A 26,962-nucleotide genomic window follows, 5' to 3' on the forward strand; every position below is an offset into this window, starting at 1 on the left:
TCAGAGACACTGGCCACGGTCTTGGGAAAACTGTGGACTTGGAAATAATCACTTAACTGCGTCTCAGGCTGCTCTTGTCCACAGGAACAAGTCCTTTATTTTTCTACATTGGTCACAGTTTCCAACACTTTTGAAGTTTCCCACAAGTTTACCTCAGCCATCAATTTAAAGATGGCTTCAGCTCTTCAGGAAGGTATTCCTGGGATTAGCATCGTTATGGGCATCTCCCTGAAAGGTTAGGGAACTTTAGAGCACAGTTGACCCTCTTGGGTCACGACCCCCTCCACCACCAACTCGCCCCACCCCCCGCACAGTGAAAATCCACAAAGAACTTTTAGTCAAAACTTAACTGCTAGTCGCCTACTTTTGACTGATAGCACAAACAGTCCATTAACACATATTTTGTATGTTATATGTATTATATACTGTATTCTTAAAATGCGGTAAGCTAAAGAAAAGAAAATATTAAGAAAAGCATAAGGAAGATAAAATATATTTACAGTATTTATTGAAAAAAATCTGTGATAAGTGGACCCACACAGTTCAAACTTGTGATATTCAAGGGTCAACTGTATACCTGTTGCAAAAAAAAGGAAGCACTAACGGGAAAATAGTAACAGTAGGTGACCCAGGTAGGGACCTGTTTGCTGCCAGTCACTCTGTGGGCCCCAAGCAAGGTCTCGGAGACATCGGTGGTTCTCCTCTGGCCTCGTTTGTTTCCACCCCTTCCTCATCCCTGCTCGGAGCCAGCAGACAATATAATAATGTGGAAAGAGCCAGCCATCCGCATCCCGACCATCTCAGTCTTAGGGAGAGCATAAGAAATACCAGTGGAGATGAACAGCTGGTGCAGGTGGTGAGGAAAGCTAAGGTATCTGAAGGCTCGGCATGAGAAAAGGAGAGAAGGAAGGAAGAATCCCAGCATCACACAGAAAAAGAGATCTGGCAGAGACGGCGTTGACACTACACGCCGTTGTGACTGACAGTGATAAACTGGATCTGTTCCATCGCCAAGAGCGCCCTTCCGGCGTGTTCCCGGAGCTGCCGGCACCAGGCTCTCGCCCGCTCCGGGCTTGCCCTTTCCGGGGGCGCGAGCTTCGTGCATGGCACCAGCCTTAGCCGCTTGCCCGCCGTGTCCTCAGGGGCCCGCCTTCCGTGCCTGCCCCGCACGGGACCTGGGTTTCCCCACACTGAGTGGGTCCCGTCAGTCACAGTGATTGACTCTCATTTCTACATTTGTGGGGAGGACACCCCTAGATTTTTAACTCCGTGGTTGTTTGCCTTTTGTCATTTCTTACTCTGTTCCTTAGAGTTCACCAAGATCTTACTATCGTTAGGCTTGGACAATCTCACATTTGCGTAAACAGCATTTTCTTCAAGATCCCTCTTGTACTGCACTCAGAATTCAGTACTCTCTGTTGGTGCTAGACATCTATTATCTCTGTGTTCCCTCCCAGCTCTCTCGGTACATGCGCTGAGAGCCGATAAGCTACCTGATTGTCATCCAGCAAAGATAAGTTACGTTCAGGAAATGGCGAGCTGAAGCTGCCCCGTTTACTTGTGTAACTGCCTTTCTGTGTCTCTAAAATGCTAACAGATGTGCAACTCCAAACTGGATATTAGACTCTCTCTCTCTCTCTGCTTTTTCCCCCTGAAGTGTAAGCTAGGGTAGTTCTTTCTCATGTTTAACTACTCATTGGGGCCATATCACTTTAGCAACACATCCAATTGAGCAAATGTGCTATTTTTCTCTTTCACGGGGAAGAGAGGAGGCCTGCTTTTGATCGGTAGTTACCCATCACCACCACACTGTCTTGCTGAGAAACATATGCAGCAAATCATTTCCTTTTCCATCATTCTCTACAGGCATTTTCACCTGCTTTAACTCAGCATAAAAGTCTTCCTTTTTCCACATTGGACCAGAGCAGGTGGAAATCCCAAGTACGTGCTTTAATCTCACAGTTTTTTGAAGCAGTATCAGATTTATTATTCAACTTGATCATGGGATGGCATGTGTATACATATTTAATTTCTTGTTTCTCTTCTGAGTTGAGGGACTTATTAATCATGTCTCAGAACTGTCTGCTTCTTCGTGGTGGTCAGGGCACACACTTAGATTCATGCACGGATTTCAGCATTCTTACTGACTTCTGTTTGAAGAAGCTGGCACCTCATAGGCAGTTTCACTGTTGCTCAGTGTCATAAAAAATAACATGATTTCTTTATCATCATCATCATCATCCTACGTACTCTTGATTTGATATTAAGCATTTTAGCCACAAAATATTTTTATTTTATTTTATTGCATGTAGGTTTAATATACTTAGAGAAGGGTGGTGTTAATTCTGATTAATAAAACTACTTACAACTACTTAGTGGTCTTTTCTACCTTTGATTTCCAAAATCTGGGGCATTTAGAATCTGGAAAGTTACTGCGAATGAACGGCATTTCCTGTGTTACTGCATCCTCATGGCAGGATTTTATTATGTGCTGCCCATTGGAGGTGATGATTACATTCTGGGTCTCTGTGAGTGGTTTTGACCGAATGAGCTGGTTCCGAGGCGCACTTTTCTGCGGATGCTCATGGTGAGGGATTCTTTTTTTTTTTTTTTTAAATATATTTTATTGATTTTTTACAGAGAGGAAGGGAGAGAGATAGAGAGTTAGAAACATCGATGAGAGAGAAACATCAATCAGCTGCCTCCTGCACACCCCCTACTGGGGATGTGCCCGCAACCGAGGTACATGCCCTTGACCGGAATCGAACCCGGGACCCTTCAGTCCACAGGCCGACGCTCTATCCACTGAGCCAAACCGGTTTCGGCGTGAGGGATTCTTTTAAGGGACTCCAAGTTTCTGATCTTTGCTGGTTGACTGTAGATTCTTTCATATGACGATTGAAATCAAAAGGTTGAGTTGAAGGAGAAAGATTTCTTTCAGAGACTTCCAGGTAAGGATGATAACTTGAATTGTGTGTACTCCTCTTGCTTTTATCCCTAATATCTATATTGTTATAACTTGGTCACTGATAACTGAGGAGTGAGAGACTGGTCGTTTTGTAAGATACTTTAGGGCAGAAATTCTGAATTGAGCAATTGTGCATAATTCCCTTTATTTGATGGTGACTTTGTATGTTTCCCTCCCAGTGGAAGTTTGTTTTAAATTCCCTCAGGAATGTCCATTACTTGTCTCTGATGTGAGAGCAATGGTGCTAGTTTCTAATGAATGGAAGGATGCGTGCAGGAGTAGATTCTGTGTGTAAACGCACACACGTTTGCTTTGCAGTCCCACCACGTAACCTGGTCATCGACATCCAGAAAGACACGGCCGTGGAGGGCGAGGAGATCGAAGTCAACTGCACGGCCATGGCCAGCAAGCCAGCCACCACTATCCGGTGGTTCAAAGGCAACACGGAGCTCAAAGGTGAGGCGCCCCCAGGTCCCGGGGAGGGGGGGTTCCCTTTGGGGAAACGAGAGGGAAATGCAACCCATGCCTCAGAACAAAGGCGTTCGTCTAGAGGTGGTTGATCATCACGGACTAAAGGCGAGAGGCAGAGCATAACCGCGTGCTCGTGTCCTCATTCCTGTCCTCGTTCTGTGGTGTGGGGGTTGATGGTGGTGGGTGTCACTGTGAACTGGAACCGCTGTCAGAGCTGCCCCAGGGCTCAGGCTGTCCATGCTGTTCCCTCCGTTCTCCTTGCTTTTACCCGACGACCCAAGATGGTCAGAACCCCAAGTCCTCATGTTATTCATTTAACAGTGTATCACAGCCTTCACCGTGTGCGCTGCGAGTCATCCTACCACCGGCCGCCCCTCAGCTGTGCTCAGCGTGCTCTCCTGAGCCGTGGCCACGGCGGGAGGGGAAGGTCATCTTCATTGTGAACTTGCAGACACCCCCTTGCGTGTGAAACCTGCAGTTCAGTCGCCCATTTCCCGGCTGTTCTGCACAGCGTCTGGTGTGATGGCAAGCAGGCAGCCCTGCTCCCTGTTCCCACTGTCTCCCCAGGCTCGGCCATCCCGGGCTTCCTTCCTAGATCTCAGATAGCTGCTACCTTACCCGCTGCCTTGGCTGGAGGTGCAGCCTGGCCCCTGGCTCCCCTCTGTCAGTTGTCCTAAGCCCTCAGACGTGTTAGCATCCGGTTCTCTAGCAGCCGGCACCAAGGTCTCGGCCGAACTCCCGTCATGTGACAGAAGTGCTGCTGCGTGCCTCCCTTCGCTCTGGTGGGATGTTGATGTTACATACAGCATGGGATTCTGGTCAAGATGACACGAGTGAATATTCGCAGGGCATGTAGCTAGTGTCTGTGTGCTTGTTAAGTAGACGAAGGGCCCCAGGAAGAAAGGAACCGTCCTTAGAAAGGGGACAGAAAGCTCTCTGCCGCGAACCAGATCAGTCTGTGTAACAGCTCCCGTTCCAAACAGCTCGCTCTGTGTCACTCCCCCTTCCTGGGCGTGGTTTTGAAAGGAAGGAGTGCCCCATTTCCCCTCTGCGTTTCTGTCTGAGTGAACTGAGCCATGAAATGTGTGCCGATACGGACAAAACATTAAAAGAAAGTTAATGGTGCGGCTTGTCCCAGGGGGGGCGGGGTTTAGGAATGGGCGGCCTTGGCCTAGTCATCCCCTCCGGAAGCCTCCCCCTCCGCACGGCTCCCCTCTGGCCTGCCTCCCGCAGCCTGCTTTCTCTCCCCACACCCCTGCATGCGCTGCGGCCTTTCAAAGGTCTCAGAGCTTAAACATTCCAGTTACAATTTCAATTACGCAAATCCATTTTGTTCCTTTCCGCCTTGATTGATGCTGGTGGGGGTGGGGTAGGGGTGTTTATCATTCTCCTGATTAAGTTACTGGGGGGCTCTGGGTGACACCCTGGAATTTCTAAACCAAATGACAGCCTAGTGGACGGGTCAAGTTCAGATGGTGGTAGGATGGCACGCTCTTCTCTTCTTTCCTGAATGCCTTGAGCAGTCAGATGTCAAAAAGGTTCAACCTTCAGCTGCCTTTGGGGGAAGTTTTACGACAGAAGAAACATGTGTAATGTATTTAAATGAAAATGGTTTATGTTATGTCTAGTTGAAAATATCTGAAAGACCACCCTGCCAGGTTGAAATGTAGGAAATTCTCATTTTCTCCGCCATCTACCCACAGATCGTCCTTATCACAAGCGACTTCCATTCTCTTTGGTAAAATAACATTGGGCTGGGGCGGGGGAACAGAAGACCTGAACACAGCGATAGACATGCTCTCAGCTTCTGGCTTCCTGGTATGGTTTCTCCCCAGGCAAATCGGAGGTGGAAGAGTGGTCGGACATGTACACCGTGACTAGTCAGCTGATGCTGAAGGTGCGCAGGGAGGACGACGGCGTCCCAGTGATCTGCCAGGTGGAGCACCCTGCCGTCACCGGGAACCTGCAGACCCAGCGGTACCTAGAAGTACAGTGTGAGTACCTGTCGCGGCCGTGCTGGCTGCTGTCACAGTCACCACAGACAGAGCAGCTAGTAGCTTAGAAACAACAGCACTGTGTCTCTCACGGTTCTGGAGGCTGGGAGGTCCGAGATCAAGGCTCAGCACAGTCATGTTCTGGTGAGAGCCGCTTCCCGGTGCACGCAGGCACCTTCCCACTGCGACCTCACCCGGAGAAGGGGCTGAAGAGCTCTATGGAATCTCTTTTAATTAATTCCACTAATGTGGCTCTACCTTCAGACCTACGCACCTCCCAGAGGCTCCACCTCCTGGTCCTGTTCCGTAGGACATTGGGTCTTCAGTATATGGATGTGGGGGCACACAAACATTCAAGCTGTAGCAGTGCCCAAGTGTTCTGTTCTGAGGGCCCAGAGCAGCAATTGCTTAAAACATGTCAGAAGCCATTTATTGAATGCATATGTTCTGGTACTATAGATAGAATTTTTATCTAGTTGTCTTGGTAGAAAAATAAGCAAAGGATTATTTTACTGAAGCACAGCCATATTACTGAGTGCCAATAAGGATTTCGAAAATACTAGATTTAATCTAAATATGAAACTTTAAAATGATTCCAATCTGCTCTAGCATATGAGTTAATTACATTTTTTGAATATTGACTATAATCATTTCTATGTCAACCTCAAAATCTAGGGCAATCTCCTCTCCCCCTTTTTTAACCCCATCGTAAGTACTAAAGTTTTTATAGAAGAGATTTTATTTGCATTCAGCAGTTTGCTTAAAATTGCACATTCTCTTCCATTTTTAGCTTACGTGATACCAGTGAGTGTAAAAGTGGAACCCTTTGGGCGCAGTGCTCAGTCCTGTCGGCTTCACCAATAAAAGCCGTATCGTGGCGAGTGAGGTTAGCTCCTCACTGTGTCCTGTGGACAAAAGGTGTTCTCTTCATCTTCTCTTAGGGGCTCTCCTACTTGTGAAAAAAATATGTCTTCTGCACAAAACCATCCTCGCACCAAGGTTGCGTCTGAGTAACCACCTCTCATTTTCCATCAAAAGGCTCCTGGAACTTGGCCTCTGGTGGTTCTGGGAGCCTTGAGTGTACAGAGTGAAAAGGCTGCAAGCGTTTGGTGGGGTGGCAGTGCCTGGGGTCCGATAAGGAAACGCACTGCCCTCCGTGAATTCTTCTGTTACTTCCCTGGGCTGCTGTAACATGTCCACAAACCTGTGACTTGAAATAGCAGAAATGCATTATCTCACGGTCCTGGGAGACAGCAGGCTGAAAGCTGGGTGTCGGCAGGGCCGGGCGCCCTCTAAAAGCTCCGGGAGGAGCTTCCTGCCTGTTCGGGCTGCTCATGGCTCCAGGCTTCCTTGGGTGGTGGTCACATCACTGCCTTCTCTGTCTCCATCTGGACGCAGCCTTCTCCTTTCCTGTTTGTCTCTTAGAAGGGCACTAGTCATTGGACTTAGGGCCCACCCAGATAAATCCAGAATGTTCTTATTTCTAGATCCTTTTAATGTAGTTACATCTGTAAAGACTCCTTTTCCAAATGAGGCCAGTCCCAGGTCCCAGGGGTTGGGAAGTTTGGGGACCACCGTTCAGCCTCCTGCAGTTTTCATCACGTGTTTAAATGGAGCAAAACAAGGGGTTAGGCAGGGCACAGAGAGTTTCCTCTGAAAGACCACCGTCCCGTTCCAAGCTTTGCTTATTGACTCTGTGAGCTTGGCTCAGTTTAACATTACATAATGCAGATTTTCCTTGTCAATTCATTTCCTCTACTTCATTATGTAGCTTCATTATGGCAGCTGCTTATAATTTTCATATCACTAAAACTATTGTGGTGTGATGTCCCTATAATGGGAAAACATAAATGATCAGATGTTATCTAAATTGGCAGTTAGTAGATTTCTTTTGACTTTGTTAATATGTAATTCACTTAAGCAAACTTAATATCCATTAACTTCCCTTGTAGGGGTCCATTAGCTTCAATAATACATTAGCTCCTTTGTGAGACCTGAGTGGTACTCACCCAGTTCCCGCCCCAAACTCTTTCAGTAGCTTCCCCAGAATATCTTCTAAAAGCACATGACCCACCACCCGCAACATGACACTCACACCCAGTGCACAGGACTCCAAGCACTGCACCCCGACCTCGGGAGACATGATAATGATATTTATAAGCCGTGTCTTCCATGCTGTGTAGATTCAAGTGGCCTTTGTTCCTTAAGAAAAGAAGTAAAGCACCACCTCTGAATGCATTTTACTTCAGGCCACAAAGTGCTGCCAGCCCCTAGCTGCAGGCCAGGACCGCAGTGCCTCCAAACATGAAGACGCAGCTGCTGGCCATGTCCCTCTACGGCGCATCTCCTCATGGGAGGCCCTGCTCCCTTCTCCCCCGTCAGCCACACAAACAGTGTATCCCTGATACTCCATATTTTGGAACGTATGTAAAGAAAAAAGTCGTCCTGCCTAAAAGAAGGTTAAGAATCGCAAAGCATTTCCTTAATCTGCGTGGAACTGAGAGTCTGGCGTGGCACCCTAAGTGCAACTCTCTGCTCAGGAAAGTCACCCGCAGGCCACTCCCCTCCATCCCCAGAGCTCGACTGAGGACTTTGCGGGGTCAGCCAGGAATGCCCAAGTAGCTTCTTCAGGCACAAGGGGAATTCTCTACATCATTCCTACGGCTGTGCTCTCTGGAACCCAGCAGCTGTGCACAACAAAAAGGCTCAGGCCTCAGACGCCCAAGGCGCTGGGTCACTGGGCACCACGTTCTCGGGCATTGGCCGTGGTGTTGGTGACTCAGCTCCATTCTCCCAGAGGAGTCCTCTCTCCGCAGACAAGCCATGCCGTCTGGATGGCCAGGAGGGAAGGAGGCACTTTAATGCCTGAGGTTCCGTAGCCAGTCTGCATGGATGGTGAGTCATTTTGGATACCCTGTGAGAAGTAACTTTATTTATTGGCTCCAAACCCTTAGAGTCAGCAGTTCTTAACCTTTTTTGGGGATCACTGAGCTCTTTAAAAACCCTTTGATAGCTACAGACCCGGAAAAGATGAACAAAATTACATATTCCCTACATTTTGCTCACAATTTAGAAGTCTGTTGACCCTACAGTTTTCCCAACTTCAGTGATTTGAGGGCCACTTTCACAAGTTTTACCATATCAACAGGTTATCTGTGTTCCTGTCCCGTTGAGAATTTATCTTTAAGTCACTTTATTGCTTTAGCCTACTCAAGACCCATATAAAAGATCTATAAAATTATGAGTTTTATTTGCCATATGTATATCTAAATCTAATAAATATTAGTTAAATAAATATACAACTTAAAAAGACATACTACTATTATGTTTTAGTGTTTTTTCCTTTGCCACCTAAAAAGATTTCTTATATTATTCGTGATAAATAGTAACTTATCACCAGGAAATACTGAGTTCATCTGCGAACATCAGAGGAAGAATTGCTCTACTCTGGGTGAATACGGCTACTTTGGGGACAGAGCTAACCTGATAGGATTAGCATTAAGTACACTCACTTGGCTCAGCCGGCCATTTTGTCACATGACGGCTTATGGAAACCTCTCTCTCAGCTAAGAGGATATGAACAGGGTTAAATGACACATGAAGGATTAAATTCTATATAAATTATGTCCTCTTAAGAATACTATTTTTAAAAAGGAAATGAAATAATGAGAGGCTACATGGTATGCCATTAAATATCTTATTTCAAATGCACCAGGAAAAGGAGGAGCAAGATAAAATGAGCACACTGCTGCCATACTGCGTAGAAGACGAGGCTTGAGCTACAACTTGGACTTGCTTTTGTCTTGTGGATTTAAGTCCTAATTAACTGAACAAGAATTTTGCAGCATTTTTCGTTAGGACCCTGTATTGGAGGTATCAGGAGAAATTGTGTTGCCCAATTATGTGAAAAATCAGCCAGAAGTGGATGCTGTCACACTTTTAATAATCCTTAGATTTTTGGTGAGTGTAGATATTAATTGTGCAGTATGCATTGAAGTGATTAACATCAGAGTAATTTATCATCTGGAGATTTCTGAACATAAATAAATGAGTTGTTTTGTTCACAAGGTGTTGACCCCGTCAGAAGTAGAGAATTAGAGCTGCCCCTCCCCCTTTTATTATAAATATGAAAGCACCACAATCAGCCAAGTGTTCAGTTATTTGATTTTCTGGGGCATTAGCTGCTCTTGTTTGTGACATTTCCCTGTTGGGTGCTCGTTTGCAAGCTCATTAGGAAGGTTTTCTCACAGGAACGTTGCTGGGAACGGAGAGCGTACAGTAGGGCCCTCCGCTTCCCAGCTTTCGTCCTGAGCCCGGCAAGGACACAGCAGCGCGGCTCAACGTGTAACACGGAAAATAATTGTACTTGCCAGCTGGAACTCCAAGCTCTCTTTCCTTAGCTGCTGGGCAGAAACGGTTTTGCTTTTGAATGTTCTGAGCTGTATGACCCTCAGTTCTTCCTGTGCGTTTTTTTCTTGAGAGGTGCGTGGGGTTGCTGGCGTTTACATCACAGATGATACAGCAGAGCGGAGCCTGGTGCAGTTGTAACCGGTTAGCGCAGCCTCAGATCGCGGGGGGAGCGCAGGCTTGTCAAATAAGAGGCTGTGTAAACGAGAACAGCTCACTGTCTGTGCCTTAAAGAAAACTGTCTCAATAGCATCAAGGTGGCCACACTGAGCGAATGAGCCGGGAGCTGAGAGGAAAGCTGCGACCTTCAGCGCGGGGCCAGATCCCCGCAGACGGGAAGCCTCGCTGTGGACTGAGGTGACCCTGAGCTCTTGAATTCCTGCTGTGGCTACTGCTTTCTCCCATCGTAGCCTTGCTCTTTAAGATGTCCTTGCCGAACTCCTCATTTTGCGAGGGTTCTGTGTGTGTGACTATTTGTAAAAAATAAAATAAAAATTAAGAGATGAGTCTTGAAAGGGAGCATGAACAGACCCCAGAAGTGGGTGTTTGGGCACCTTCCCCGCTCTGATTACCCTCTGACAGTCAGTCATGGACGTGGACATGTTTCAAAGCGCGTGTTACTGACTCAGGCAGGCAGGGGCTTCGTAAACCCATGCTCCCCTTCATCCGAGGTCCAGAGAAGGCGAGAGGTTTGCTTTCATTCCCTCAACTGGGGGGAAATGGGCGTGGAGGGGACAGTCAGCCCTGCTCTTTATCTGCGTCAGAATAAATATTTCCCCTGTCCATGGGGCCCTGCAGGGAAGCAGGGAGGAAAACCTGGAAATCGGAAGCCATCCTGTTGGGAGTGGCAGGTGGGTTTCGGGAGCAGCTTGTGTCCCACCTCCTTGCCCTGAAATCTGCTCTCAGGTGCACTCTTCACAGCAGCCGGCTGGCCCGGCGGGCCTGTTCCTCTCCAATCTCCAGTCTCGTCTCTTTCCTGCACGGAATACACTCTCCCCCCAACTCTCCTTTCTTCCGTTTTGTGTAAAGCAATGCATTGAGTTTCAGGGAAGTTACTTCTGTATTTATTATTCCTCATGAGCGATAAGTCTTGGAGACCCCGTGCTGCACACTGTGTTTTAACCTCTGGTTTTGTATTAACACAAGTTCCGGACCCGAGATGGTCAGTGATGCATCTGCCGGAGCAGGCAGGCGGCTGAGTAACCAGCACACAAGCAAAAGGAGCAAATGTTTGGCCAAACACATTGTGAGCAACATGTGAATGTGCTGGGGTCCAACCCCAGCAGGTCCAGGGGTCCCCAAAGGTGTGGATGGGGTCGGTGAAGAATGAATGACATGGAGGCTGAGTTCAGTTGATCATCATAGCTGTGTTCTCCTGTCAGGGTCTGGTCAGGATCTCCAGCCAGGTTCTGTGTCCATGTTCTCTCGCTAGGTTCTCCAGCCAGGTTCTGTCCAGGTTCTCCAGCCAGGTTCAGTCACCAGGTTCTAGTCATGTTCTCTTGCCAATTTCTGTAGTCAGGTTCAGTCCAGGATCTTTTGCCATGTTCTCTGGCTAGGTTCTGTCTCTAGGTTCTGAGGCCAGTTTCTGTCCAGGATCTTTTGCCATGTTCTCTCCAGCGAAGTTCTTCTGTCTCTAAGTTCTGTGTAGGTTCTGTGTCTAGGTTCTGTGTCCTGTTGTCTTGTTACATCTGTATTTATACCAGTTGATTCCAATCCTATCAATCTCTATTCCAAAGGTTAGGGCGTTTCTTATCTCCATTCCAGGGAGTAAAGATTATGTAGCTTAAGCATGATTGTTAGTAGTTAAAGTGATTAATTACCCGCCTGGCACTTAGTTAAAGGGTTTTATTCCCTCACCAACTTCAGGGGAAAATCCCTACCTGGGGAAACAACCTTTCTCAGAGAGGTGACCTTGGTTAAAACACATAGTGCCAAGAAGGTGAGCAAACATATTAAGAACAGTATGCCATATATGCCAGGTCCCTTGAAACAGCAAGGATGGACCGGCTCCCGGAAAATTCCCCCTTTTTTATTTTTTAAAAGCAGGCATTAAAAAGAAAAACCCCAAATGCTCTCTTGTATCCATTTTAAGAGTAGGATTGGCGCTTTCCACTATTACCTGAGTCCTGATCTATCACCCCAGGGAGAGCTTGCCAATCCTGCACTTTCCCGGAGTGGAAAGGCTGCAGTGGGGTTAAGGATAAGGCTCCTTGGGCCTACCTCCTCCCATGCCTTTACATTTACCTTTCCTTCCTCAGAAAAGCATGGACATACTTCTTATATAAAACGTTCTGTCTGACTGGGCATAACCTTAATTCCTCTGCTAGCAAGCATATGTGTTAAAAGATCAATACAGAATCTTATTTCTTTAGACTCAGTATGGCACATCTTCTTAATCCAAAGATCAATACAGAGTCTTCTTTCTTTGGACCCAGTATGGCACATCTTCTCAATCTAAGAAGAGTCTTCTTTCTTTGGACTCAGTATGGCACATCTTCTCAAGTTCTGTACTATCCACCTTCTTACCCTACTTATCCTCTATAGGGGGGTCTGCAGTACCCTGGTGGAGTCCTGTCCGTTCCGAGTGTGGGGTTCTCAATGGGGGAGAGGGGGCTTACCTAGGGGAATCCTGTTCCAGGGGTTCCCAAAGGTGTGGACGGAATCAACGAAGACTATCCACCCTCTTCCTATGGTGGTTCCTATGGTGGAGTCCTATCCGTCCCGAGTGCGGGGGGACTTACCTAGGGGTCCCTGTTCGGGCGCCAGATGATGGGGTCCAACCCCAGCAGGTCCAGGGGTTCCCAAAGGTGTGTACGGAGTCGGCGAAGAAAGAATGACACAGAGACAGCGTTCAGTTGATCAGCAGCCTAGCCAGGATCTCTAGCCAAGTTCTGGTCAGGATCTCCAGTCAGGTTCTGTGTCCATGTTCTCTTGCTAGGTTCTCCAGCCAGGTTCTGTAGCCATGTTCCCTTGCTAGGTTCTCCAGCCAGGTTCTGTCCAGGTTCTCCAGCCAGGTTCTGTAGCCATGTTCCCTCGCTAGGTTCTCCAGCCAGGTTCTGTCCAGGTTCTCCAGCCAGGTTCAGTCTAGGTTCTCCAGCCAGATTCAGTCACCAGGTTCTAGTCAGGTTCTCTTGCCATGTTCTATCCAGGTTCTGTAGCCAGGTTCTGTCTCTAGGTTCTTCAGCCAGGTTCTCTCGCTAGGTTCTGTCTCTAGGTTCTGTGGCCAGTTTCTGTCCAGGATCTTTTGCCATGTTCTCTCCAGCGAATTTCTTCTGTCTCTAGGTTCTGTGTAGGTTCTGTGTCTAGGTTCTGTGTCTAGGTTCATATTAAGAACAGTATGCCATATATGCCAGGTCCCTTGAAATAGCAAGGATGGACCGGCTCCCGGCATGAATGGGCTGAAGGAAGAGAGAGCGCCTGTGCCTCCCCCAGCCTTCGGAAGACGCCGGAGAAAGCGCCTCCTCCCACCACGGCCTTCGTGTGCCTCCTGGTCTGGCCTAGTGTGTCTGTGAGAGGTGTCCCTGCGCCTGTGGGCAGTGGGCATCACCCAGTGTGTCTGTGAGAGGTATCTCTGTGCCTGTGGACAGTGCGCATCACCCAGTGTGTCTGTGAGAGGCATCTCTGTGCCTGTGGACAGTGGGCATCACCCAGTGTGTCTGTGAGAGGCATCTCTGTGCCTGTGGACAGTGGGCATCACCCAGTGTGTCTGTGAGAGGTGTCTCTGTGCCTGTGGACAGTGCGCATCACCCAGTGTGTCTGTGAGAGGTGTCTCTGTGCCTGTGGACAGTGCGCATCACCCAGTGTGTCTGTGAGAGGTATCTCTGCGCCTGTGGACAGTGGGCATCACCCAGTGTGTCTGTGAGAGGCATCTCTGTGCCTGTGGACAATGGGCATCACCCAGTGTGTCTGTGAGAGGCGTCTCTGTGCCTGTGGACAGTGCGCATCACCCAGTGTGTCTGTGAGAGGCATCTCTGTGCCTGTGGACAATGGGCATCACCCAGTGTGTCTGTGAGAGGCATCTCTGTGCCTGTGGACAGTGTGCATCACCCAGTGTGTCTGTGAGAGGTGTCTCTGTGCCTGTGGACAGTGCGCATCACCCAGTGTGTCTGTGAGAGGCATCCCTGTGCCTGTGGACAGTGTGCATCACCCAGTGTGTCTGTGAGAGGCGTCCCTGTGCCTGTGGGCAGTGGGCATCACCCAGTGTGTCTGTGAGAGGCATCTCTGCGCCTGTGGACAGTGGACATCACCCAGTGTGTCTGTGAGAGGCATCTCTGCGCCTGTGGACAGTGGGCATCACCCAGTGTGTCTGTGAGAGGCGTCCCTGTGTCTTTGGACAGTGGGCATCACCCAGTGTGTCTGTGAGAGGCGTCCCTGTGCCTGTGGGCAGTGGGCATCGCCTAGTGTGTCTGTGAGAGGCATCTCTGCGCCTGTGGACAATGGGCATCACCCAGTGTGTCTGTGAGAGGCGTCCCTGTGCCTGTGGGCAGTGGGCATCACCCAGTGTGTCTGTGAGAGGCATCTCTGCGCCTGTGGACAATGGGCATTACCCAGTGTGTCTGTGAGAGGCGTCCCTGCGCCTGTGGACAATGGGCATCACCCAGTGTGTCTGTGAGAGGCGTCCCTGTGCCTGTGGGCAGTGGACCTAGGGAAGCTAGTGTTAATTTGTATTCTTCACTTACTGGTTTTTAACTCAAGGTCAGGTTTTGATCCTGTGAAAGGTTACCTGATTGTGAACTGGCATAAAGTCTGAACGAATGGGGAAATGGCCTCCTTTGTGATTTCCCTGAAGATGCCAACATAAGATGCACCAGGAGCGCTAATTAATGAGCATCGAAGGGGAAGAATAGAAATCCACCTGAGCTGCCCTCACGTGTGGGAGCTGGACTGACCTTCCAAACAAGAAATGCAGTTATGTTTTGTGATAAGGCTGGTCAGGCAATGAAATGCGGGGGCCTTGTATGCCAGGGCCGTGGCCGCCTACCAGTCCACAGCTGAAGCGGTGCACTCCCACCAACAGGAAGCTTCCGCACGGCCAATCACAGACGGCCAGCTGGGCGGTCCAGACCAGGCACCACTTCAGCTCCAGCCAGTCAAATCATAGCACCTTCTCTTTCACAGCCTTTCCCAACTCGGTGGGACAGTGCTGAGTTCTGTGCCGCCATTCAGACTGATGTGAGCTTAAATCAGCTCAGAAATTGCAGTGTGCCTATTTGATAAGATAACAGGAATAAGGAGGATTTGTGGTGTGTTTGGTTGCTTGGTTTGTTTGTTTTAGTTAGAGCTAGGAATAGAAACACATACCCTAACATTTCTCCACTTTCTCATTCATTCATTCATTTGGCAAATATGTATTGAATGCCTACTGTGTGCCAACAGGGATACAAAAACCCCAAAACTTTTCTTCCTATAGAGCTAAAGGTCTTGTGCAGAACATCTTGCCCCATGTTCACTTCAAATCTTGAAGGGAGTGACTGTGCACCCCATTTAAAAAGCACCAGAAACATAACTTTCTACCACAAAAGCCCAGAATATAGGTTGATTCTGTTGGATAAACAGTAATTGCAGAACCTACTAAACGACTTGCAAGTTGCAACAAGAGGAAGGAACTTGTGTTCTGCTATGGTGATGCGGCTGCTTGAGAAGGAGGACTCCCTGTCCGTCACCAGGTGGGACTCCATCACTCCCAGGAGCACCCCCCTCAAGCAGACCCAGAGGAGGCAGCAGGGCCCTCACCTTGCAAACAAGCTAAGGCGGTGAAAATCACTCAGGAAGGTCTGACAGGAGAAAGCAAGCCTTTGGCAGGGTGTTCTACTAACCAGTCCCACACTGCTCTCTGACCACCCATACCTGCTCTCTAACCAGACCCACCCTGCTCTCTAAACAACCATACCTGCTCTCTAACCAGACCCACCCTGCTCTCTAACCACCCATACCTGCTCTCTAACCAGTCCCACAGCTGCTCTCTAAGCACCCATACCTGCTCTCTAACCAGTCCCACAGCTGCTCTCTAACCACCCATACCTGCTCTCTAACCAGTCCCACAGCTGCTCTCTAACCACTCATACCTGCTCTCTAACCAGTCCCACCCCTGCTCTCTAACAGCCCCACCCCTGCTCTCTAACCAGCCCCCCAGCTGCTCTCTAACCAGTCCCACCCCTGATCTCTAATCAGCCCCACACCTGCTCTCTAACAAGTCACACCCCTGCTCTCTAACCAGTCCCACCCCTGCTCTCTAACCACCCATACCTGCTCTCTAGCAAGTCCCACCTCTGCTCTCTAACCACCCACACCTGCTCTCTAACCAGTCCCACCCCTGCTCTCTAACCACCCACACCTGCTCTCTAACCACCCACCCCTGCTCTCTAATCACCCACACCTCTGTTAGAGATGTCCTCCTTCAGGACAGACTCCTCTCCCAAAAGCCTGGGCACCATCTTAGGGGCTGATTCTTGTTTTGAGCACCAATAGCCCCTAAAACTCACCAAATATCAGGTTAATATTTGCATTGTCGCCTACTCCAAGCTGTAGTAATCCTCCATGATTGACAGAGACTCTTCAGTCAATGCGTCCCCACCCGAATGCATAAGCCAGGCTGTGGGACAGTGGGACCCTCCTCCGGCCAGGCTGTACTGCAGGGGGACCCTCCCCCGGCCAGGCTGTGGGACAGGGGGACCCTTGGGTTCTTGACACACTGCGCTCGTTCTCCCTGCTGGGCCCAGAATCAGTGAGCACTTGCTTCGCGGCCGTCCAGCCCCCCGTCACTGGTGTCCCTGAACATGGGGTGGAAGCTCAGGAAGAGCCCTAGTCCGCAACGCAGCGCCCGAAGCAGATTTGCACACAAGCCCTTGAGCTCGGCTCAATGAGCACGTCAGGGAACGTATGACACCCACATTCCTGACTTAGAATCTCAGGGAGAGAAGGGGGTGCCTGTAGTTCCGGGCGCGACAGGTCTGCTGGGCTGAGGGAGGCCCCCCCCCGGCCGCAGCTCTTCTTGCTGGTAGGACGTGGGATGGTAGCATCACACCCTTTTAAGTGAAGACCGGATGCATTGGCGTTGGTCCGGACAGGAGACTGGTCGTTTGCACAGGAGAGTGGAATCCAGGTCGGGGCTTTGAGGTTCATCTTCTGAGAAGATCATAGGATGTGCGGCAAGGCCAGGCTGGCGTGACATCAGCTGTAACCTGCCAGCAGCCATCCTCGCCTCTTTCAGACTTCCCTTTTATATATGCACACGTTCCCTTTATAGGGAGAGCAGAGTGCATTTAAAGGAAGCCTCGGCAAATCAGAGCCTCTTTCTAATGTTATTTTTTAATTGGCTGCTACTGTAGTGTGACCTAAAGCCTTGGTATGTAGCCCTCCATGCACCTCTGACTGATGAAGGGACGTTGATGCTATGGCAGTCTTGCTAAGTGTCTCTTATAGGAGGGGTGGGGGTGCGTGAAGGTAAAAAATTCCGCTGTATTATGAAAACCTCAGATTCCTCGACCTAATCGGTTGGCTCTTGGTGATGCCATCTCTATAATGGTAATGTTCCAAAGTGCATGGACCTGACTGTTTTTCTTACTTCCGTAGCAGCTCCATTCTGCAATGACATGGAGCCTCTCTGAGCATTACATTCCTGGGCAGTTACTGCACTTGGATAGAAAGTGTCACCTGGCTTGTGGCCTATGCCTGACACCACCAGCTGATACGTAAAATGGTCACCAGAAAATGGACTGGGCCTTACCTCATTACTTAAAAATAAATCCTGGCGTCTGCTCCTGTTTCAGAAGAGATTTGGTGGGTTATAGCATTTGATTTATGAACATAATTAAAACATTACTGATGAGCCTGGGCCATGCAGTCAGCCACCTGACTGCTCAGGATTTTGACAGTCATCCTGCCGCCAGGCTCTTGCTGGGAACTGTTAACATCCCTGCGTTCTAGAGGTGCCAGTGGGACCCCAGGGTTTCCAGTCTCCTGTGGAGAATACGTAAGTTCCTCTCCCGGTGAAAAGGACAGGGAACCGGCCTGTCTTTGAGTTTCCTTCACTCAGGGAGGGATCTGGGCACATAGACCTCTGTTTGGTCCCTCTGGCCCAGCTGGCCTGCGGTCGGATCGTGTGCCTGTAAGTGCTGCATGTGTGACAGGGGAAGAGATTTTTGCTGTGTGATACCAGCAAGATGAATGTGTACCTTTTCACATAGCTATTAAGGTAACTGTGGCAGCTGTACCCATAGTACATGGTAGTGTGTCTCCAGAAACCTAAGGTGTAAGTTAGGAAAATCAGTTACCAAAAATGAAGGTGCCTGTCCTATGGCTTAGTATATGATTTTTAAACATAAATTCCAGATATAGCAAACTTATAACTTGTTCTTCCTAATTTATGTGAGTAACTGACAACTGGTAAGCAGCCGTTAGTAACATAAAGAAACATTTACCTAAAACAAACTCAGTTGTACTGAAAAGGCAGAGTGGATTAGATGTTCAGCACTCTCTTTATTATTAACCAGAGGCCTGGTGCACGAATTCGTGCACAGGTGGGGTCCCTAGGGGTGGCCTGCAGGGATCGGGCCCCAGCTCTCGCCCCCAGCCTTGCAGCCCTACCTGGCACCCTGCCATGGCCTGGCACCGCCCCCTTACCTGCTCCACCATCCTGTCTGTGGACGATCTGTCAGGGCCAGGCCCCCCACCCAGCTCCCTCAGTGCCTGGGAGTCGGACGGCAGCCCCACCCCCACCGTCGCCGCTGGTCACCTTCTGCGGGGCGATCAGGCTCCCACTAGCACCCACCTTGGCCTGGCACTGCCCACTCACCTGCTCCACCATCCCACTGCTGTCCCACTCTCATCAGGGCCGGCAGTGCCTCCACTGCCACCCGCTGCCAGTGCCCACCATGTTCCTCGTCACCCCCTGGTGGTCAGCACACGTCATAGTGAGCAGTCGAACTCCCAGTGGTCGAACTCCCAGTCGAACAATTTGTATATTAGGCTTTTATTATATAAGATGGAAGTTGAGCATGTAGAATCCTTAGTGGCTATGCTGAGAATATATCCTCTCTGCTTGCTTGTAAATTACACATGGGGAAAAAAGCCTTGGTCATAACCTTTGCTTCCCCTTAATTTCTGGGCTGAAGTCAGCAGTGCATGGAAAACGTAGCCTTTCCGTGAGTCAGAGATTAACCTATAAGCAGACATTACATTTCAGCCCGAATTTGGGGCTTTCCATTTAGTCTCACCCAAAAAGGTTCACGGGTGAGAATGACAGAGGCTCCCGACCAGGGACTCTGTCACTGATGCTGTGTCAGAATGAACGGTAAGGCAGCGGGTCCCGTGTGGCCTCTGCTATTGTTGTTGCTGTTGTTGTGTTTGTTTTTCATAAACTTTGCCAGCCAGCCTCTGGGTGTGTGTCATACACCAAAACCAGCAGGCATGGCTGTATGTAGCTTACGGTACAGCTTGTAGCTCTCAGAGGAGCTCTGCCCACCAGCAGTCAGTCCTCGGTCGAGGTCGTCCTGCTGTCCTGTGCCCGGCCTTTCTTTACTGATTCCCTTCCTACAGTCATCACGTCCGGAAACCTTCGCCATTTTGCTGCTAAGCATCTCTTTCGCCAGCAGGTCTAAGAATAAAGCCGTTTGTTACCTGCAGCTCATCTGGCCCTCAGGCCAGTGAGCCTGTCAGAGACCCAGCTTCTTGGGAAGCTCTTCCCACTCACTGTGTCAGCGTGTGGGGGTTGGGGTGGGGGTGGGGGTGGGACAGGGCTCTCCGCAAAGGCCTTGCGTGCCTCGTGGTTTTCAGCCGTAAGAGAAAGATCTCTGATACGAAGCAAAACCTCCAGTGCGTCAGGAAAGCAGCCATCCCTGGAGAAGACCTCCTGTGCAGCCTGGCCAGCAGGGTCCCGGCTGAGACAGGCCGAGCCCCGGGTCCCTGTGTCCTCCTGGTTCCATAGGATGAATGTTCATGAGCAGCCACTGCTTGTAAAGGCCAAAGGGCTGTTGTTTAGGTCTGTGATTGTCTGACAAGGGTGAGTTATGGAAATTATTTTGGCCTTTCAGCCAACTGATGTCTTGCCCTCTCACATTTATTACTCTTGGGAACATTTTCAAAAATATGCATTTACAGAGTCACAGAATTAAGTGAGAAACTGATTTAGGGATTAATAGCTTGTTCAGAATAGACAAAAAATAAAAGCCCAGTTTCATCAGGTTTTATTTTATTTGTAAATGTATCTGCCTGGATATTTAACTCCAAGCTCTTCTCTCCCCTCCCTAGTTAGCTCTCACATGCTTACAAACTCAGTTTTGTGGGTTTTTTTTTGTTTGTTTGTTTTTAAATATATTTTTATTGATTTCAGAGAGGGAGAAACATCAATGCTGAGAGAGAATCATTGATCGGCTGCCTCCTGTACGCCCCCTACTGGGGATTGAGCCGGAAACCCAGACATGTGCCCTTGACCAGAATCAAACTCATGACCCTCAGTCCGCAGGCCGATGCTCTATCCACTGAGCCAAACCAGCTGGGGCACAAACTCAGCTTTTAAGCGGCTAGTGGAAATAAGAATAGCTGGATCACCTACCTAAGTACTTCCCTGAACACTTGGATTGTTATTGGAAAACATGGTTTTGAATCAGAAATTTCTCCCAATACGCATTTCGTGGGACTCTCTCAGGCTTATTTCTACTTTGTTCTCCGCACCAGTGTTCTCATCCCCAAAACTGGCGCTTTTTCTCCACCAGTTTCAGTCCCCAGGACAGGCTGGCTCTCAGGAGACGTTTGAGTAGAACGCGGGAGTTGTGCATAGAAGAGGCAAACTGATTAATATGCAGTGTCACAGCTTATTGTCGCATAGTAACATATGACATATGATAAAATGTATCCATTCCAAGTGCCACAAATATCTGTGGCTTCACCTCAGCATGAAAGCAAATGAGTTTCCTTTAGCTTGAGTGAGTCTGGAGATAAACTTCAATGTAACAAAATGTCTTTCACAGGAAATATTTGATGTGGCGCAGTTGGCTTATGAATCTCTTATCTATTCGTAGTTCACTCCTTAGCGTTATTAGTCAATTTAATTTGAGCAAATGCCAGGATTACTAACTAATTAGAAGGGAGTTAGGGAAGGCAGAGGGTGGGGACGGTGGGGGCTGGTACTCCGGGGCGTGTGGCAGCCAGCGCGTCTGATTGTGCCTGACGATACCATTTGCTAAACATTGTACTTTGTGTTGTTGTCATACAGATAAGCCTCGGGTGCATATTCAGATGACTTACCCTCTACAAGGCCTGACCCGGGAAGGGGACGCGCTTGAGTTAACCTGTGAAGTCAGCGGGAAACCCCAGTAAGTTCTCAAGGCCATGGTTGGCGGGGGTCACAGCAGGAAACGTCACCACACAGAGATTGGCCTGTCACTCTCTCCTGCTGTAAAGGTGGAATATTTTTCAGGAAATAAAAGAATATTCAGTGGACTAAATATCGGTAGTTCTTAATGGTGACCTTAGGGAGAAAAATGAAATACCAGCTAAGATTGAAATCTCAGCTAATTCTGTTTTATAATCAGCAACATGATTGTCAGAACTGTTGTCTCTCATACACAAAAAATAATCCCAATAAATTGTTAATGTGCCCACAATCTAATGATACATCTACTTCCTCCGTGTTCATGTCTTTGCTGCCGGGAAGATAGTTTTTAGACAAAAATTAAGCTGCTGCATTTAGGGCCAGCCGGAGGCAAATGAATTTGCCCTACCTTTAATTTTGCTTCTCTTTCCCACAAAGACAAGTGACTACCGGAAATATTTTTGTTAGTAAGGAATGATTCAGGAACTTTTCTCAAGATAAATTCCGGGTGTCCCCCAAAAATGTATATACACCTTAATAGCTGATAGCTCAATTTTGAAAACGAAATGTATTGTAATAAACACTGCCTTTATAATTGTTCAAAGTGTGTGTATACATTTTGTGGGGACACCCTATATAGGTATGTGAGGAGGACCAGCAAACACTCCAGTGTCATTGCAGTGTGAAGAAGTTGCTTGCCCCTGCTGAACGAATGAAGGCGAATTAGAGAAACTGTGTCATCACTAACACAGCAATACCCACTGCCGGTGTCCTCAGTGCAGCTGGGGAGGAGGGGGACGTCCAGCAAGTGAAGATAGGTGTTAATGCTTCTTCGGGGAAAGTAATCCATGGAACCCTAAAGGGGCACCTCAGGTCAGTGCTGGGAGCGGCACTCAGACTCCCAGTGCCCCAAGAGGCACGGCGTTGAGCTCCCACTGCTGTCCCCTGGCATGATTTTTTTCCTCTCACTGTTGCTGACCAGCGTCACTGTCGCCGTTTTTGTGTAAGGAACTTGGAGCCTCTGAACAAGAAGCTTTGGAAAGGGTTTTCCCACGACAGCTAAGCACCCGGGTCGGGAGCCCAGGGACCTGGCCTCAGGAGGCTCTCTTCCCTCCACCCCTCCAGGGGCGCGGCCCTCTCCCCCCTCTCCCAGGGCGAGGACTGGCTGCTCCCTGTCCTGGCCACTGGGGATTGCAAGGCGACCTTAGGAAGTAGGAGCGTCTTGCTCGTCTCCTGGCGTCCAGAGTTGCTGGTGTACGCCCAGCTGCGGAGTGGCCTCTCCTCTGAACACTGGAAGACCCGACCTCTCTTGTGAAGACTGCTTGAATTATGCCCTAGTGAGCAGCTCGCCTGCCTCCACACAATCCCCAGGAGAGAGAATTATCCTCACGGGCCTCTTGCCACTTGGGACACCTACGTTCAGCCACATTAACTGCATTTCCAGTGTATGGCTCGCCAAACTATATTTTGTTTATCTATTCTGCTGAAGGGGGTACGGTATTTGATTGCATGTGGCACGGGGTTGGTAAATGTCAGGTTCCCTTGGGACATTGATGTCAGAGAGGGTGTTTGTGCCTCGTGCACAGGAACAGGCGCAAGTAGGAGCAAGCTGGCATCCGCGGCTGCTAACCCGCCGTGCACGTGGCCTGTTTGCTCTCTCCGGGAATCGCACACAATACAGTGATCATTGGACTTGCCCTTAGAGCTGTGCACGGGCTCAGCACCCACCCCACTGGTGGGCTCAGCTGTCAGGCGCAGGGCCGCAGTCTGACTGCAGGGGGCCCACTGGCTGCTGCCTGCACGGAGCACATGCGGTGCTGATTCTTAAATGACCTACGGGCTGTGACGGCGGGCGCAGGTGTCATTAAAGAAAAGGATAACAGCGGGCGCAGGTGTCATTAAAGAAAAGGATAACTTCAGGTCCCCTTTGGAGGTTGGAATGCTGCTGGGCAGGCGGCCCAAGTCTCTGCCCCCAGCGGCTCCTTTGTCGCATCGCTGCCCCTGGAGGTGGCGCTGGGACAGGGATGTTCCCCGCACTGGAGTGGGGGCCACTCTCCCTGCAGCCCCGTTGAGGCACAGTCCTATCGTGGCTGCGATTTCCTCGGAGGTCGAAGGAGCTGCCTGAAGGAGCCATAGTTGTGAAGATACTTTTGAACGATAATTTGTGTGTGCAATTTTGGCTCTGGTGCATCTTGGGAAATGCGCCTTTTCGTGATGGATGCGAATGTGGTACTTAATCACTAAAGCACCGTGGTCCCGGCAGAGTTCGCCCCTGGGACTGAGGAGTCCTGCGGGAATGACCTGAGGCCTCCAGCTGTGGGCCTGCGGGTGCACACAGGGTGAGCGGGCAGGGGCCTTGCAGAGCCTGCAGAGGAGGCACCGCCAGGGAGCACAGGACCAGGTGGCCGGCGGGCAGCGGGGCAGTGCCGCTTGGGTTGGAGGAGGGCAGAGGAAGTGAAGGCATCTTTCCAGAATGAGAAAAGGTGATCCTCAGAGCAGAGCGCAAAGCAAGCGCTCCTCAGGTGTGGACGCCCATCCCTTTTTGTGAAACTTGAAATCCATTTCAATATCACAAGTGTCTTCTAAGCAAGTGTCTTGTTGTGCCAGTCGCCACCAGATGAATGCGTGGGTCGCTAGCCAAGGATGCAATTTCCCCTCGTTAATGAGATGAATAACAATGCGTGAGCTCTGTCCTATCTGAATTGGTGTGAAACCAGACAGCAGGGCAGACTAATAGGGTGTGCTGGTTATTTTCTGATTTGTTGAAGATAAATTGGAAATCATGAGACTCCCAATTGTGGTGTGTTGAAAGTTTTTCAACACCTGATAACGTTTAAAGAAAATTATATTCCAAACAAATGTTTTGGAGACTTCACAGCTGTAATTCTGTGAACTTAAACTATCTGCGGTAAGTCCTCTTTAATTGTGTCGCCCTGCCTGTGATTCAATGTGGGAGCGCGAAGTCTGCGCAGACCTGGTGCGGGAGATAACGCGCCCGTCCCCCCTCTTCTCCGCAGGCCTGTCAAGGTAACCTGGGTGCGAGTCGATGATGAAATGCCCCAGCACGCCGTGCTGTCCGGGCCCAACCTGTTCATCAATAACCTGAACAAAACAGATAACGGGACGTACCGCTGCGAAGCCTCCAACGCCGTGGGGAAAGCTCACTCGGATTATACGCTGTATGTATATGGTACGTGAGATGCAGCTCTCCTCCCTTAGCCGCGGGACATGTTGCTGCTACTTGTAGTTCTCTCCCCAAGTCTTTGGTCAAGTTGAAAACCCATAACCCAGTTGTTTCCTTCAAGAAGCAGGGCCTGGGGCAGACCCCAGCGCCTCCCCTGGGAGGGCGGTGCCAGGCCTCTATCTCTAATCAGAGGCCTTCCCGCCAGGACAGCGGTATCCCCAGCACCTGGAATGGAGATGATGTGAGAACTCCAACCGTACCAATTCATGCTTTCCAGCTTAGAAAGCTTATTCCCATTGGTATTTTCCTATGGTGCCTGGGTTAACCTTTCTCCTGCTTCGATGGGCAAACTACCCTATTTTCAGCATGAATCTGTTACATTGCAGAAAGGTGTTGCAAGGCAGTAAATAAATGGAAAAAAAACAGAAGGTCCTTGGTAGCTACCTTAATGACCTGCTTTATGATACTGCTTTAGACACAATTTTTAAAAAAATTTGTTTGCTTTCTTAATATCTTTTTACAGGATTGTTAAAGTATGTTACAATGAATTTCATTTTCTAGTCACATTTTAGTGAGCATCCCACCGTATGCTGGGCATTTTAAACCTTTTCCCCGTTTACATCTTCCCGTCAGCTCCGTGTGTGGTGACTGTTCCCCCTTAGCTGAGGGACCACCGCCTCTCCAGGCTGATGACAAGCCGCGTCTCTCCTGCTCCATGGCAGTCTCTTGGTTAGTTTAACACCAGGAAAAAGAGCCATGAACTGACATGACACAGAATGAGTAACCATAGGCAGGAAAATGCCAGCGTCTTCTAAATATCTGAGGTGTGAGTGCATGTCTTTCTTCCTGTTAGCAGTGTAAATAACCCCACTGTAAGTGTACAAGTATACACATATACACAAACAGACATGTGAAATATTTATTTACAGCATACTTAGACCCTGGCCACTTTCCCTGTGAAGAAAATAGAAATCACATTCTCTTTGATGATATGGAAGAATACTTTACACCATATCTACAGGGATATTAAAATAAAATCTGTAGCCCATACCTGAGCTTTTGGTCCTTAGCATAATGCAAAATTAAAGGACCACTCCTCATCCCCTATTTAGTAGACTTCTGAGGTCAGTGTTTGCTCACTGCCCCTGTTGTCTGTAACCTGCACACGATAGCATTCCTTCTCCCCAGTAGTTAAGGAGGTCAGAGCGAAGGAAATGACTTTTCCAGGTGGGTGCCCTACTTTTGGGTGACAATCCACAGAGCTACTCCGTCCCTCAGACTATTCACGATGTGCCAGCGCTGGAAGGTACATGCCTCCCTCTTGCTTCCAAACTCGCCCCTCTGCTCTCTGAGTCAGGGTTTGAAACTCAGGCGGTCCCCACATTGCTGTTTCCCGGGTTTAGACTTTGGTTCAGCTCTCCTTAAAAGTGCAGATTGTAAAAAGTAGTGACAGATTTCCACCAGCCTATTATATGCTTCCTTGATTCAGAAGACTCAGACATAGAAAAACAATGTTGATTTATTGTACTTGCTGCTCCTGCATCTCAAGATGAGAAACACTTTATGGGTTTGGTGGACAGCAATATGTGGATAATTTTGGGTACTAGCTCATGGCTAGTATTTATTCCACACTCTAGGATGACTGGCTGTATTACATGCATAATCACCTCTGATCTCCACAATCACATCAGGAGGTAAGCATTGTCTTTATCCCATTTTACAGATGATAAAATGAGGCTTAGAAAGGTCACATGACTTGTCAGAGTTCACAAGGTTACTAAGTCAGAGCCATGGTCCTTTGACTCCCAAGTCCACAGGGACATTTGTATCTTTCTTTGCAGTTCCTTTTATTCTCACTGATGGCCAATAGAAAAATTCCTCCAATATAAGACTGCTCTTTTGGAATTAACTCACTGGGCCAGAGTGCATTATTGGAAAGCCAAGAAACATAGAGACCTGCATGTTAGGTTAGCACCTGTCATTCACACATGTCCCCACCAGGATAGGCTGGTCTTTGACTAGGGCCTTTGTGGGATCTGCACCGTACCACCTCCTACCTACCGCTGTGCCCCTCGCAGGCCTTGGAAAGCAGGCTAGAATACTCACCTGAGGTGTTGCTAGTCCATTGATAAAATATTCTAGCAATTTGAGAAGATAGTGAATAGATTTTCTTTTCAAAGCCGATTTACTGTGCTACTACATTAACTTTCAAAGTACTTTATGAGCTAAGAGTTAACATGCCTTTACAATGTTTAATTCTCCGGAAGTAACTTCTGTACCTCGAGAATCTAGCTGCTTCGTGCCTGAGCCCCAATTTGTTTTGTTCTGTTGCTCCTGTGTGTCAAACCCAGCTCATTAGCTCCAACTCTGCATTTTTTAACTAGTGGCTCGTGTTGCTCTTGATGCTGGACACGACCTGAGCACCGAGGTTTTTACCTGTTGGCAGAATCTAATTCATTAGGTCACTTGAGCCAGATGTGAAGGACAACATTTCCCAGCAGTGAGGAAAATAATTGAAAATGTGTGATTGTCCACAAAATGAAAAGAACTGTTGACCTGAGTCTCTGCCCTCATTAGGATGGCCCAGTCCTTGTTTATAACCATTTTTTCAAATCACCTTCAGGTCC

General features: G+C 48.9%; 1 protein-coding gene across 6 annotated transcripts in view; it reads left to right on the forward strand.

Moving 5' to 3' along the window:
* CADM1 (cell adhesion molecule 1) overlaps positions 1-26,962 on the forward strand; it is a 349,165-nt gene that overhangs the window by 288,536 nt on the left and 33,667 nt on the right. For all 6 annotated transcript variants that reach the window (XM_036324268.1, XM_036324269.1, XM_036324270.1 and 3 more), the window contains exons 4-7: positions 3,287-3,424; positions 5,275-5,433; positions 21,053-21,152; positions 24,169-24,341. In XM_036324268.1, coding sequence (XP_036180161.1) covers positions 3,287-3,424; positions 5,275-5,433; positions 21,053-21,152; positions 24,169-24,341 — 570 coding nt within the window. The remainder of the gene's footprint in view (positions 1-3,286; positions 3,425-5,274; positions 5,434-21,052; positions 21,153-24,168; positions 24,342-26,962) is intronic.

This window comes from Myotis myotis, unplaced genomic scaffold (genome assembly GCF_014108235.1).
Source record: "Myotis myotis isolate mMyoMyo1 unplaced genomic scaffold, mMyoMyo1.p scaffold_m19_p_10, whole genome shotgun sequence".
Classification (NCBI taxonomy): domain Eukaryota; kingdom Metazoa; phylum Chordata; class Mammalia; order Chiroptera; family Vespertilionidae; genus Myotis; species Myotis myotis.